Source organism: Pelodiscus sinensis, chromosome 4 (genome assembly GCF_052426305.1).
Source record: "Pelodiscus sinensis isolate ZL-2025 chromosome 4, ASM5242630v1, whole genome shotgun sequence".
Taxonomy (NCBI): Eukaryota; Metazoa; Chordata; order Testudines; family Trionychidae; genus Pelodiscus; species Pelodiscus sinensis.
In genome coordinates, this window is record NC_143055.1 from 17728557 (window position 1) to 17743188 (window position 14632).

Consider the following 14632-nt stretch of genomic DNA (forward strand, 5'->3'; position numbering starts at 1 on the left):
ATCAAAGCAGAACTTGGTTGCCTTGCTCACAGAGGTGCTAATTCCTTTTATCCTGAATTCACAGGTGTGTTGGGTTTTTTTCCAGTATTATATAGGAATCTCTCATTAGCAGGGCTTGCCAAGTGGCGGCGAGCCTTGCTCGCCAGCCACACGGTTCTGCAAGTTGCGCATGCGCAGATCGCGTGGCGCCGGCTGTGCCGTCTTTTAATCTACTCACCATAGGCAAGTAGATTACATGATTTGTCGAGCCCTGCTCATTAGAATACATATCTTGAGCCTGATTTTAAACTATGGAGTATGTCAGGTATCGGCAATCTATGGCATACGTACCATAAGTGACATACGAGCTGATTTTGAGTGGCATGTGCAGCTGGAGCCTTGTCACCGCTAAGGATGTTAAATATCGACTAATTGACTAATCAAATAGTAAATGCATTTTGAATCAACTATTTGGTTAGTTGATAGGGCGATTCTGCCTTTGACGTGTAGCAACAGCCCTAGGGCTGTTGCTACACGTCAAAGATGAAAGTGCTGCGTGGAGCCTGGGATTAGCCGGGGACTCCAGCTGATCCTGGGCTCCACGCAGTGTGCCTGCTTTGAAACACCACATGCAGCCTTATGCTGGGCTCCCCCTGGTGATTCAAAGCGACAGCGCCGCACGGAGCCCGAGGTCTGGCCCCAGGCTTCAAGCAGCGCTGCTGCTTTGAAGTATCCCCTCCTCATCCCCCTTCCCCTCTTGTTGCCTCTTTCTAATAGATGCAGCAAGGGCGGAGAAGTGACTAGTCGACTAGCATGTCAACTATTCTATAAGCATTTGCTTATCCGATAGTCGACTGGTCCTTCACGTCCCTAGTTGGCGCACAGCTGCTGGCTGGAGAACAAGCTCCTGCTTACTGCTGGAAGGACAAGGGTGGGAGGCATGTAGGGGCAGGGCTGGCCCAGCAAGCAGAATCAACAGCGTGACCCTGCACTGGGCTCCACATCTCTGGGGCTGCCCCTGCCCAGCCTGGGGTGTGCAGCTCCTGGGACCTAGGGATAACCCTCCTCCCCCCCCCCACCCCCCCCCCCCTGCTTTCAGGCTCTGCTCCCTGCTCTTGGAGGGGGTAGGGATGGAGCTGCTCTGCAGACTCTGGGCTGGACAGCTGGTCATAAGCTGCTGCTGCCTCTGTGTGGCAGCAGGGCCTGGACTCCTCCCCGTGGGGTGTGTGCTGGGGACAAGGGAGCAGGTTAAGGGCGAGCCCGCTCAAAGGGCTGGGCCAGGCAGGGAAGTGATTCTGTTGCGGCCACCCTCTGCCTCCCCCTCCTCCCCCCTGGGCCTTCTCCTTGCCCCAGAGCTGCTCTTGTAGGGTGGCGGGGGGGAGGGGGAGCTGTGAATCTCTGTGTACTCTGGGGTCACAGGGATGTGCAGATAGGAAGGGGGTAGAAGGCCGATGCAGGGTCAGGATGTTTAACACAACCTTTTGTGTTGGGCATAAATTAATATTTTATGTTATTTAAAATGAAGTTTGATAAACTAACATGAGAGAGTTAAAATGCTTAATCTATTTAATAATTTAAATTAAACCGTTCTCCCTAGCTGCATCTGGTTCAGAAAATATGGTCATCGTACCCAGCCTGCTCCTGCCCCCTCCTCCCGGCACGCATATCTGTAAATAGAAGTGAGTAAGTTAAATCTTGGCACACCACTTCTGAAAGGTTGCCAACCCCTGGTGTATGCATTTAGAATGAGGTCCCCAAAGTGTGGGGCACATCCCGGTAGGAGGACACAGGAACATTTGGGGTATGATACAGTGGGGTTCTCTGGCCGTGTTTCCCCCTTTGCACCTCCCTGAGCTGGATTGTGGCATTGAAAAGTTGGGGGACCACTGATATAGAGATTTATGCTACAATAAAAAGTATCGAATTTCAGATGCTCTGTAGAAAGAGAGAGAAAAGTAAAGCCACCGTAGATGGACTGCTTTGCGTGATACTTTTTGTTTGAAAATGTAGTTGATTTTTTTTTAATGCTAAAATGTGTTGGGTTTTCCATTTTTAAAATTTATTTTAAAAACATGTCTTTCTGCAGCTGAAACTGCATTATGTATAAACTTTTTCAAATCTTTTAAGGGAATGAATGTTACAAAATGATGTAAAAGCTTAAAAAAATCTCATTTTAGCTGTAGGTTGCTAGTTTACGTTTTGTAGTTTGGCCATTGGCTCAAAGGCGTGATGTTATTGGCATCCATCCACTAGAAGTAGGGATGTAGGTGATTAGTCGACTACCTAATTAGGAAATGCTTATCGGGTAGTCAGGTAGGAACTCAGCTGGTCCCCTTCCCCCGCCCCCCTCGCTGTCTCTATCAGAGAGCCAGCAAGTGGAGGGAGTAGGAGCTGGTGCAGGGGGAGTTGACTTAAAAGCCTGTTCCTCCAGCATTGGCTTTGTGAGGGGCAGGGGAGACAGAGAGCAGTGAGTAAACTGCGTGAGTGGAAATTGAAACAGTCCTGCTCACACTGGTCCCAACTGCTACTCTTCTCCCTTTGACATGTGTACATTTCAAAGGGGGAGAGAGGCAGCGGGATAGCAAGCACCCCCCCTTTATTGACTAATCGAGCAGTCATAAGAATGTAAGAACGGCCATACTGGGTCAGACCAACGGTCTATCCAGCCCAGTATCCTGTCTGCTGACAGAGACCAATACCAGATGCTCCAGAGGGAAGGAATACAACAGATAATCTTCATTTGATCCTTTCCCTGTAACCCACCTCCAGAGAAACAGAGGCTAGGGACACCCTTCCTACGATCCGTGCTAATAGCCATTGATGGATCTAATCTCCATGAATCTATCTAGCTCTTTTTTTTTTTTTTTTTTTTTTTTTTTTTTTAACCCTATGAAAATCCTAGCCTTCACCACATCCTCTGGCAAGAAGTTCCACAGATTGACTATGCGCTGAGTGAAGAAAAACTTCCTTTTGTTTGTTTTAAAACTGCTGCCTAATAAAAATTCCATTGACTACTTGATTAGCTGATTAATCGACATTTAACCTCCCTAACTAGTAATGGACAAATCCACATAATAAAACCATCCCCATAAATGGAATTAATTACTAACAGTGTTAGTAGATAAACCAAGGTTAAAGCGTAAGGACTGAAGAATGCTTTTTCCCCCATGTTGGAGCTGTGATTGCAAGGTTAGCCGTCATTTGCAAAGTAGTGTGAAGTCTGGCCTGTTTCTTCCCATGATGTGTGTGTTATATGAATACAGTACACAACAAACTTGATTCTATGGGACTTTATAATCTGGCACAATTTTTACATGGTCTTGTTTCTAATACCGTGTTATGTCTAAATTTAAATCTTCACACTTTAAAGAGATTTTTAAGTAAATGAAGCTGCTTGTGTAAATTACATGAGAAGGATTTGGGCGGTAGGTGATTAAAATGAATACACTAAGATCACCTTTCCTTTTTGGTCTTTGCTAGAGCATGTTTAGGGAAATTCAAGTGATTTATTGTCGGTTGCTACTTTTTAGAATTTTTGGTACTTATTCACTGGCAGGCAGAAGTTCTACACTTTTAAATATTTAAAAATATTTTGAAGATTAAAACCTTGCGGAAGCAGCTTTAATTCGACACTAAAAATGACCATTATTTTAGCATGTGCTTTTATCTTTCTCTATTAAAAGAATTATTTTGTTTTCTTTTGTTTGATTTGTTTTACAGTTGTGTAGGACTGGAAAGGTTTGGCTGAATGGACTTTAGCGTCAAAAGAAGTTCTCCTCTGTTAACGCGAAAAATTAACCACATCAAAATGAAACAGGTACCAGAGATCCTTGGAAATGCCAATGCGAAAACACAGAATTGTGAAGTGAATCGTGAGTGTTCTGTCTACTTAGGCAAAGCACAGCTTTCTGCCACTCTACAGGAGGGTGTCATGCAAAAATATAATGGCCACGATGGTCTTCCGTTTATTCCAGCTGATAAATTGAAAGATCTAACTTCTCGTGTGTTTAATGGCGAGTCTGGGGCACAAGATACTAAGCTGCGCTTCGAGCCCCAGGAAATAAAAGGAGTTGGAACACCACCTAACACTACTCCTATCAAGAATGGCTCTCCGGAGATAAAGCTGAAAATCACTAAAACCTACATGAACGGAAAGCCTCTCTTTGAATCTTCCATTTGTGGAGACAGTGGAGCAGCTGTGTCCCAGTCAGAGGAAAATGAACAAAAAACAGCAAACAAGGAGAGAAGAAACAGAAAAAGAAGCATAAAATACGACTCCTTACTTGAGCAGGGTCTTGTTGAATCAGCGTTAGTGTCAAAGACTTCAAGCCCCTCTGAAAAGAAGGTAGTAAGTCTACATTTAAAATTATTTTTGTCACTAGCTTTGTTTGTTAGTCAGATTGCTGCTTCTTGACCCATGAATGTACAAGATTTTTTTTGAAGTATTTTGAGTATGCATTTTCCCTCAAATAAGCGAGTCTCTTTGGTTGCTCTTAAATCCAGAGCCATTTATATCCTTTGGACCATCATACTATGCCAAGTTTCCAATGCTGCTAATGTTTTCTAACCATAACTGTCCTGTTTTCCCTGGCTTCAAACAAAGTTACGTTATTTAAAGACAAATGGCTAGAGTTACTTCACTATTTACTGTTGAGTTGATTGCATAAACATAGTTTTGCCTATTAAATTTCAGCCCATAACCTCTGATACGTTGTAGCTACCTTTTTCAAATAGCTAACATAAAATTGTGTTAATTAAAAAGTTATGTTTTACACCACTAAATGAGTGTATGTAACTTAACTACATAGGTTTTCATGTTTTTTAATTCAGTTTAATTTTATTTTTTAAATATGAACAGTAGTGCTTGGTTAAATATGGTTAATTTTATTCTGTCTTTAAAAAGTGACAAGTGAGGATATAGCTCAATGTTTTTGTTAATTCCCATTATGAGACAAGAACCTGTTCTCATCACTCTCGTAAGAGGGAAAGTATCCCTGTGATAAAGGTTTCTTATGATGTTGCTTGACCAGAGAGTCTCGATTTATAGAGATGCAACCAGATCCAGGCGTCTTTGCACTGACTACCGCCAATGGTATTAATGCCTTTGATGCATGATGGACTTTTTGTTATCTGATACACCCAACTTATCTCTGTTCAGTACTGGGATTCCGGTATTAAATTCACCTGGCGCCTTTAACTCTCCATCAACCTTTTGCTGTGCACCACCCCTTTTGTCTTCCAAGTCAGAAATTTAGCTAGAGGATGTGGTCTCCTGCCACTTTCCTAATCTGCTATACAATGCTGAATTTCATTGCGGACCTCATTATATCATCATCCTGATCTACAGCCTCTCTGGTTAGGTCAGCTGTGGTACCAACTACGGCATCCTTTCTCATACTAGTGGCCCTACTCGGATCCTTGGCAGGCTGAAAGACAACAGGCATCCTGTTGTCTTTCATAGTTCTAGAGTCACCTGTCTGCAACCAGGGAAACACCCATAAAGCAGGAGCTGAAGAGAGTATCTGAACACAAAACACCTTCACCCCTCCCTCCCCATGCAGGCAAGTGAAGGAGAGCTGAAAGTGAGGAGGAAATTAAGTTTCTTTTCTCCTGCCTGTATCTGTTTGGTAACAGTAGATACGGTCAACTCAAAGGGCCACCAACACCAGTATAAATCCACCTCCTATTATCTGGACTAAAAGCACTTGTATCTTTTTGACAGGGTCATGGGGTGCAGGGTCTGGGAGGGAGTTTGTGTGCAGGAGAGTATTCTGACCTGGGGGAGGGGTATAGGAGGATGTGTGGAATCTGGGAGGGAGTTGACTGGGGCAGGGATGTAGAGGGTTTGGGTGGTGACCTGTGGCAGGGAGTTAGTGCGGGAGAGGACCGGGTAACAGGTGCAAGCTCTGGATGGGAGGTGCTCATCATCGGTGGCTCCTGTCCAGCAGCCCAGTGAGACCTTCAGGCAGGCTCTCTGCCTACTGTGCGCTGCTCAAAACGTCCTCCTTCTGGGGCCAGCAACATGTGCCTCTCTGTGGAGCATGACCCTTTTGGTGTAGGAGTTCTCTGCATGGTTCATGTGCCCTCAAACACATCTTAGTTAGCTCCCACACTGATTTTTTTTCTGCCTCTTTTTCTATCTTTCATGCTACCAACCATTATAACTTCTCCGGGATGGGGTGGAGGGGAGAGAGAGTGAGCCTGCTGATTCAACTTGAGGCAGCTAATTTGACTGCTTAATACCTTAGTCAAAGGATCTTAACTTACTCTTTGCAACATTAAAAGAACCATTTATTTATTTTTGAGACTTTGAACCAATATTATTGTGGACTACTGAGTTCTGGAAGCCATCCAGGTTGGATATTTGATCCATTTTCAGGTTTCCCCTATTCCTCCCCCACCTTCTCAGTCCATTTTCAAGAACCTCTCTCATAAGCGACCATTACAAGAGGACGTGCAGTATGTTTTAATCTGGAACTAACTGAAGTGGCTTTAAATATAGGATTAACATTTTTATTCTTTTTACTCTTTAATTCCCAAGAAAAAAGGAGGATAGTGCCCTGCTGTAGATTTGAAAGATCTCAAGTGCTATATTTGTTGATCTGGCTAATAATGGAGACACCTTGGTCCTTAGGCATTAGTTGCAGCTTTCAACCTCCAGGATGCATATTTTAATTTACTCAAGGGACAGAAATACTTAAGATTTTTCAATAAAAGCTTTGTATTTCAGATGAAGTCCTAATCATTCAGGTTAGCAGCAGCCCCAAGGTTTTTCACAAGATGTCTTGAAATAGTGAAAGTGTATATAAATAGATATGGAATGTAATGTACTGTTCAAGTGCCTGCTCACAGTTATTTCAATTAAGTGTGTGCACAGTTGCTGGAAGATTTTTGTTTGTTTTTTTTCATCCTAACTACCATTGGGGTGGCTCTGGAGCCCTCTGAAGTTATGCCTTCATGGCGCCACATACAAGTAGAGCCCTACAAATCCGTAGATATCCGATTTATATCTGTGGATGCATATTTGTATCTAGAATCCTGCAAATTTCTGGATATTAGTTTTATATCCATGAGTATCTGCACCAGTGGCTCGCTTTTGTGGATAAGGATGCAGATACATATTTTGTATCGGTGCAGGGCTCTACATACAACGTCTTGCCAACTTGCCTCTCTAATTGTTGGAGCACTTCTTCTCTCATCCTTTAGCTTTCTTGTTGTACATACATTTCTTTAAATAATAGTTTTATAATAGCTTTTAGTATTAGTTTGAACCCTTGTCATCTTCCCCTATTTCCTTTTCCAGAGCTGGGGCATGCCAGTGGTTTTATACTGCCTAGGGTCTGCTGGAAGCTGATGCCAAAGAGTTACCCGCATATGGCTTATCTGAAGTATGTGGAGGAGGGATTCCATCAAATGAACAGGTGCAAAATTGGATTTCTGCTCCTGCACCAAGAATGAATGTGACCACAGCTTGAAGCTGTTGCTTGTGGATGCAGCTCTGCAGCCACAGTTGGAATCGAGCCTCAGGGACATGGTACTGGGCTCTATTGGCACAGGTACGCAGTATGCTGGCTTCCGCCTGAGCTGTAGCACTGAGGAAGGTCTCTGGTGTCAAACACCCTTGGAGTAGGCATTCCCCAGCACTGAAGACTGCTTTGTGGATAAAATTGCAGCACCACTCTGTCACCTGTGCCACGAGAGAAGCACAGCAAGATGGGTAAGAGCTCTCCCCTCTGGAGCAACAGATTGAGAGCCACCTGAAGAAGTGTGACATCTGCTGGGCCACTCCTCCCCATCTGCACACACCTTGCACTATTAATTTGGGGTCTGCTGCATAGCCTATTGAGTCCGGTACCACTGGTTGAGGGCCTAGTGGAGGACTTAGACCTTCCTTCCATGCTGGACATCTTTGAGGCTGCCAGGGATCTCTTAGCCCTGAAGAGTCTGCAATCTCCTGACTAACATGAGAGGTCACCATCCCTGAAGCCTCCACCACTGGTGCAGTCTAGTGGAAACCAGTGACATGGCACCACTCACCCATCTCCCTGGCACCTATGGGCACAGTGCTGTGTTGGTCACCATGTTTGAACTGCAAGGAACCCAATTCTGAAGCCAACCCCTACGTGTCCTGAAAGAGCCATCACCAGGGTTGGTTTCACTCTGAGTGGGGCACAGCCTTTCCCTCCAGTGCTGTGGCTAGTGCAATGGCAGATGCCAGTAGAAATGACAATACAGTGGGCTTGTTGGACCCTGTAGGCATAGTCAGCCTCAGAGGTCTCTCATGGCACTGCTTCTCAGTTGCATTTGAGGAAAGTGCTGCATCTAGGGATAGGGACCCCTTCTGGCCATTATCTTCAGATACCTCTGCTGGTGCCATATCCAGAACTGGGGCTGACACTTGAGTTGCGGGCAATGGCAGACAACAACTGGGGCTGCTTTGATGAGCTGGATGGGCAAGAGGAATCTTCTCTGGTATGAGCCTTGTCATATTCACATCATGAGGCAGGAACCTTCTCAGTGTTCTCTCTTTCCCAAACAGCAGAGCCCACCTGGGACTCTAGAGGTGGGTGGCTCAGAATCTAGAGATCTAAATGGAGGAGGTTACCAAGTCATTGGACGTGATGGTGGACATTTTATTCCTGGTGGACCCCCGTTAGCATTTCTTCTGATTTAAGGCTATTGAGGACAATACCAAAACTTTGTGGCAATCTCCTGTCTTTCTGGCCCCTACCGTGCAGGGTGTTGAAAGAAAATATTTAATGCCTACCAAGGGTTATGAATACCTATTCACTCTCGCCTGCTGGACTCTTTTTGTGGTAGCACTGGCTAATGAGAGAGAGTCAGGGATAGCAGGGGCCTACATGAAGTAAGGACACAAAGAAGCTGGATTTCTTTAGGATGAAGATATACTGAACCAGAGGGCTGCAGCTTCGCATAACAAATCAGCACATGATTCTTAACCTCTACAATTTTAAAACATGGGACACAGTGTCCAAATTTTCAGACTATATCCCAGTGGTCACAAAGTCTGAATTGTGAGCTCAGGTGGATGAAGGCAAGATTGTGGCTAATACATTGCTGCAGGCCATGTTGGACTCAGCAGACTCTCTTCAGGCTCCGTGATATAATGGCATTCTTGGCTGCAGGCCTCAGGTACAACACACTGTACAGGAGTTCCCATTTGAAGGTGCCAATCTGTTTTTAGAATAAGTGGACTTGAAGCCACATGGCTTGAAAGTCTCCTGGGCTACTCTGAGGTCAATGGAATGCCCATCGTAGCCACCCGGGGTAGGCACGAGGCCTCAGCCTGTGCCCCAGCCATATCAGGGCCGGTCTCAGCAGGACCACAGTCACATGTGGGGCAGAAACTGGTATTGGCACACCAGCACCATACCAAATGGGGCTAGGTCATCCAAACAACTGCTGGGCCTCAGGCAGGCCTTTTGAAGATGCATCTGGGGCAATACCGTTTAATTGTGAATATAATGCACGCTTTTTCTCTGAGGTTTTTTGGGTCACAGTCGGGGTGTGCATTATATATAGGAGTTACTGTTTAAAGTTTTATTTTGGCAGTTCCGTGTCAGAAGACGACGAATCTCTGCTATGCCGGTGCCATGCTAAGACAGCAGTAAACATGAAATTAACATCAACTGAAATGGCAGGTTCCTAGAATGCTTTAAAATATTTAAAAACAATAAATAATATGAAATTTATGTCCTATTTGTTGTATGAATTAGTTTATAGTTAATTAATTGCTGATATTTATGAAAATAAATTATAAACATGGACACTGGATGTTAAGTTGAATTTTATTCTCATAGACTAGTAATCATATAGACTTTCAAAAAAAAGTAAGTCAATAGTTCAAACACGCAAATATGGTAATAGTTTCATTGAGAGAAATTGATCTACTCATCTTCGAAGCCCTCAAATTCACTGTTATCATCTTTGTCAAACAGACGAGCAATATCTTCTGGGATATAGCCCTCGACATCTTCATCCAGGTAATACAAGTCATTGTTATCTTCGTCTAATTCGCCTTCGGCCGATTCATCATCGCTCAGGTTGTGCGCATCGTCCGTCCACAGGGCATCATCCTTGCTGCTATCCGTTGCATTAGAGATGCTGCATTTCAGAAACCTCTTCCTTATGGTAGCGGGATCAAGTAGAAGCCGGACATCCGCTATCCACTGGGTCACGTCTTGCAGCGTCGGTGTTCACGTACATCCACCTGCAGTAAATGTATGTTCACCTTCCAACAACCACGTGTTCCATTTCCTGCATAGTGCATCTTTCATTGGTTTGTTAACTGTCACGTCAAGTGGTTGCAACATTTTGGTCATTCCACCAGGAATAATTGCCAAGTCTGTTTTGTCATGCTGACGCCTTTTCTTGATTGATGGCATCTGATGACAACGAAATGCGTCCAAAACTATTACTGCTTTCTCATAAGTCCACCTGACTGCTTCGTCCAAACCATCTGTAGTCAATCAAGCATTAAAGCTTCATCCATCCAGCCTTTAGGGTGAATGCGCACGTGAACAGTCTTCAGGAATATAACATTTTTTAGCATTGTCTTGCATTTAAAGATAATGTAAGGCGGCAGCTTTCTTCCGTCAGCCATGCAAGCAAGCATTACCATAAACCTCGACTTTTCATGCCCTGTGGTACCAATTGAGACGGTCTTGGCACCTTTCACTTCAAGCATCCTGTTGTAAGAATTATCGAAAGTTAAAGGTGACTGGTCTGCATTACCGATTAATGAAAGGTCGTTCCCGTGCTCCTTGTGTAGCTTTATGATAAACTTCTGGAACTGTAGTAATTTGGTGTCCGAGTTCATGGGTAGTTTCTGTGCGATTGTCGTTCGTCGTAGACAGGCCACGCCGATGCATGAACCAATTGCCCCAGCCATACGAAGCTTTAAACCCGGCTGTGTTAGCGCACGTCTTTGCCATGGTCAAAGCCTTCACTTGAACCTACGCAGTGCTAACGCCACCGCCTTGCTGTTGACCCTCAGTAATCCACTCAAACAGCTTGGCCTCCATCTCAGGATATGCAGCACTTCGACCTCGCTCAGCCATCTTTGTCCGAGGCAACGCTTGCAGGCGCTCTTTCCGCCATCTCCAAAGTCGAATGTTCGACTCTGCTATGCCATCAAATTCGCGGCTGGCAGTTGTGTTGCCATGAGCCTCAGCATATCTAACTACCTTAAGTTTTTCAGCTGCAGTGTAAGATCGTCAACAACTCATGGTACCACTAAGTATCGATATTTTTCTAGGCCTATACATAGGATTACTAAAATAGAGTATCGAAAAGCCGCATATTCTATAGTCATACACTCACGTGCGATCAACCGGCAATACAAAAAGGCAGGAAATAAGATGCGCCAGCATACCATAGACTTGCAATCGAATAGAGACTATATTTAACGACGCCTTTGTATCTACGATGATGGGTATCATAAAATACATGTACAATGGGCAAAGCCGGGGTGCGCATTATATATAGGAGTATAGATTTTTTTTTTCATCATGATAAAATTCAAAAGTCAGGGTGCGTGTTATACATCGGTTCGAATTATATTTGAGATTTTACTGTATACCAGATGAAGGACTGGATCCTTCTTTCCCCTTTTTCACAGGTCTATCCTGCTTCTATGTGGTATGGTCCCAAATGCCCTTGGTCTGTAATGTCCTTCACAAGGTAGAAATGAGAGATTATTTAATTCTTCTAATTTTCCCCTCCTCCTCCCTTCCCTGTCTCTCTTCAGTTTCCCTACTCATGAGCAGCTTCTTGGGCAAGAGATACAAACCTCCTATTGGCAGGAGCTGGGGAGGAGGTTCTGCTGGAACTCAGGGGCAAGGAGTTTGTACTACTGTTGTTTCCTAATATTGAAAACAAAGTGCCGGGGGGATGTTGTTATCCTATTCTAATTCTAATTGCACTTTCGCTTTCGTAATAACTCCCCTGCATTCTCGAGCAATATATTGATACTGCTCCCTAGTCATCTGTCTGAGTTTCCACTTCTCTATTTAGAGTTCATGGGGGCGTTGTTATACTTAAGGCAAACCCGAGCATTCCTCCCTCAGTCCCACTGTCAGGCTATAAACACGACATAAGAACGGCCATACTGGATCAGACCAAAGTTCCAACTAGTCAAGCGTCCTGTCTTCTGACAATGGCTAATGCCAGATCCCCCAGAGGGAGTCAGTAGAACAGATGAAGAAAATCATCAAGTGATCCTTCCCCTATCACCCATTTCTAGTTCTTTTTTTTTTAAACCCTGTTAAAGTCCTGGTCTTCCCAACATCAAACAAGTTCTCAGATGATTCCCTACAACCATGGTAGTGAATTGCTTGGAAGTCTTGTGGTGCATGGCATCTTGATGAACATACCTGGTGCAATACACGAGGTTCAGACTCAGACCTCCCCAGGGCTGGCTTTCATCCATGATTATCAGAAAAGAGTTTATAGGAACACTTACGGCTTTTACAGAGACACCAGGTGGGTAAGAGAATATCTTTTATTTTCCCAAGTCATTTGGTGAAAGACAAGCTTTTGAGCACACTTGGAATTTGTCATTTACAACATTGCATACACAAGACTCATTCAGAGTGTTTTTTTTTTTTTTTTTTTCCAAAGGTGAGGTTGAGCCTTGTGTGAACTTGTTTTTTTATGGAAGTTACCTACCTTTTGTCACAAGGGAATTCTGAGATATAGTCTCTCTCTCACATATCACTTCTTATAACTCAGGTCTGATGTGTGAATACCTGCAGATCCCTCTCATTCCGTTTGGGAAACAAAAAGAAGAATCTGCAGTAGCAATCTTGATAGCTCAAGCTTGGCTCGGATAATTCTAGTTCCCACAGCTCATGAGCTCCTCGATCTGCAGTAACATTGTCGTCTTGAACAGGGGGAACTTTCTGCATCTAAATCTGGTGCCTGTACATCTCACAGCTTGGATTAGGGTAGTTGACATCCACAGGGAGAGCTTTTCCTAAGGATGTCAAAAACATTCTTGTAGAAAGTAAAGTTTTTACCAGGATTGCTTATACAGCAACTCAACAAAATGAGACGCACAAATAATATTCTGGACATTGTCATTAAAAAACAAATTGTGACTTTAATTCTGTAAGGGCACATCATCTATTGCTCTGCATAACGACCATAGATCCTAGTTTTACATGATAAAAATTCAGAATTCTTAGACTTTAAAAAAACCCATGATTCAATTTTTCCCCATGATTAAAAGGAAATGCTGAATTTTAGTTTCTTTAGCGCGCGCGTGTGTGTGTGTGTGTGTGTGTGTGTGTGTGTGTGTTTGTAATTAAGGTAATCTACTCGCCATGTGCAAGTAGATTATATTCTGGCACGGCACCACAGCGTGATCAACGCATGTGCAGTGCGGTCTGTGCATGCACAGCATGCTGAACCGCGCGGTTGGCGAGCAGGGCTTGCCGTGGCTTTGCGAGCAGTGTGTGTGTGTGTGTGTGTGTGTGTGTGTGTGTGTATAGATATAGATATAAAAATATAAATAAAACTTGAACTAGGGTGATAATACTTCCTGTTTTGGATGGGACAGTTCCCTTTTTAAATCCTGTCCTTGACACCCCTACATGATCAGTTGGCAAGGGAAGTGGGACAGATGCTCAGTTTTGCACAAAATTAAAAAAAAAAAGTGGAGCAGGTTCAGGGAAGCACATAGTGAAGCCAAGTGGTGGGATTCAGGCCATGTGCTGGTTTTCACTTTGGGAAATATGATAAATCTCTAAATTTCAGAAATCTGCCTGGCACTCTTGATGAAGCTTAAGATCATTGAAGCTTAAGTTCATTGAAACATTGAAACAACTCTTCACATTGTTGCATTTGACTTGGTAGACCATTCAAATGGAAGTGCAAATCTCCAGTGAAGTAGAACAAACTGGTGTCATATTTGACGGAGAAAAAGAGCTTAGGTTCTGTTTCGAATCTGTGCTGGAAATCTGATCCAGAACTTAAAATTCTCTGAGCTCCACCTGTAATGAGTTGAAACTATTCTAGATTTTTCACGTTATGCCTTAGTTTTTTTTTCCAGTTTGAAAACAATCCTTTCTGCTGAGATGCAGTGTTACTATGGTTACCAAGATACCTGCCCATGAAGGATTTGTGCAGTGAGAAACTGATGAGTTAGACTTGTCTTCCAAAAATAGCATCCATTTGGAAAATGCTGCTTGTCTATGGGAAGATAAATACTGCAGTTAAATAAAAACTAAGAGAAAGAAATATATGTTGTGGAAATTTGATTGCTATTGACTATGCATCTTCAATTTGAGCATCATTTGGGATTTTTTACAATTATCATTTAATGGGATTCTTGTCATTTCTTAGTCACAGGATTAGATGGAGCAATGCTTTTCTAGACCAAAGCTTTTTGACCTGAGATGTGGCAGTGTGATGTAACACAAGCTTTTCCCCCTATGATGTTGCATGCTGATGATGGTACAAAATCAACAGTACCTTGAGTATATTAGATTTTTCCAGTTAGTTTGTGAATTGTTCAGGAAGCAGGAGCTCTTCCCTCCACCTCATAAATAGAAAGGAGAGAGACTCACTCACTCTTTCTCTTGACCCTCCATTATCTGGCTGTGCATGTTAACTGTAGAATCAGCTGACA

General features: G+C 43.6%; 1 protein-coding gene across 5 annotated transcripts in view; it reads left to right on the forward strand.

The window, feature by feature from the left end:
* The window catches only part of NSD2 (nuclear receptor binding SET domain protein 2), a 189292-nt gene that overhangs the window by 25559 nt on the left and 149101 nt on the right, over window positions 1–14632 (forward strand). For 3 of the 5 annotated variants that reach the window (XM_075930890.2, XM_075930893.2, XM_075930892.2), the window contains one exon: window positions 3700–4324. In XM_075930890.2, coding sequence (XP_075787005.1) covers window positions 3728–4324 — 597 coding nt within the window. In that variant the 5' untranslated portion in view covers window positions 3700–3727. Of the gene's footprint in view, window positions 1–1576; window positions 1659–3699; window positions 4325–14632 lie in introns of all 5 variants that reach the window. The other 2 variants (XM_075930891.2, XM_089777771.1) reach the window with 1 other exon arrangement.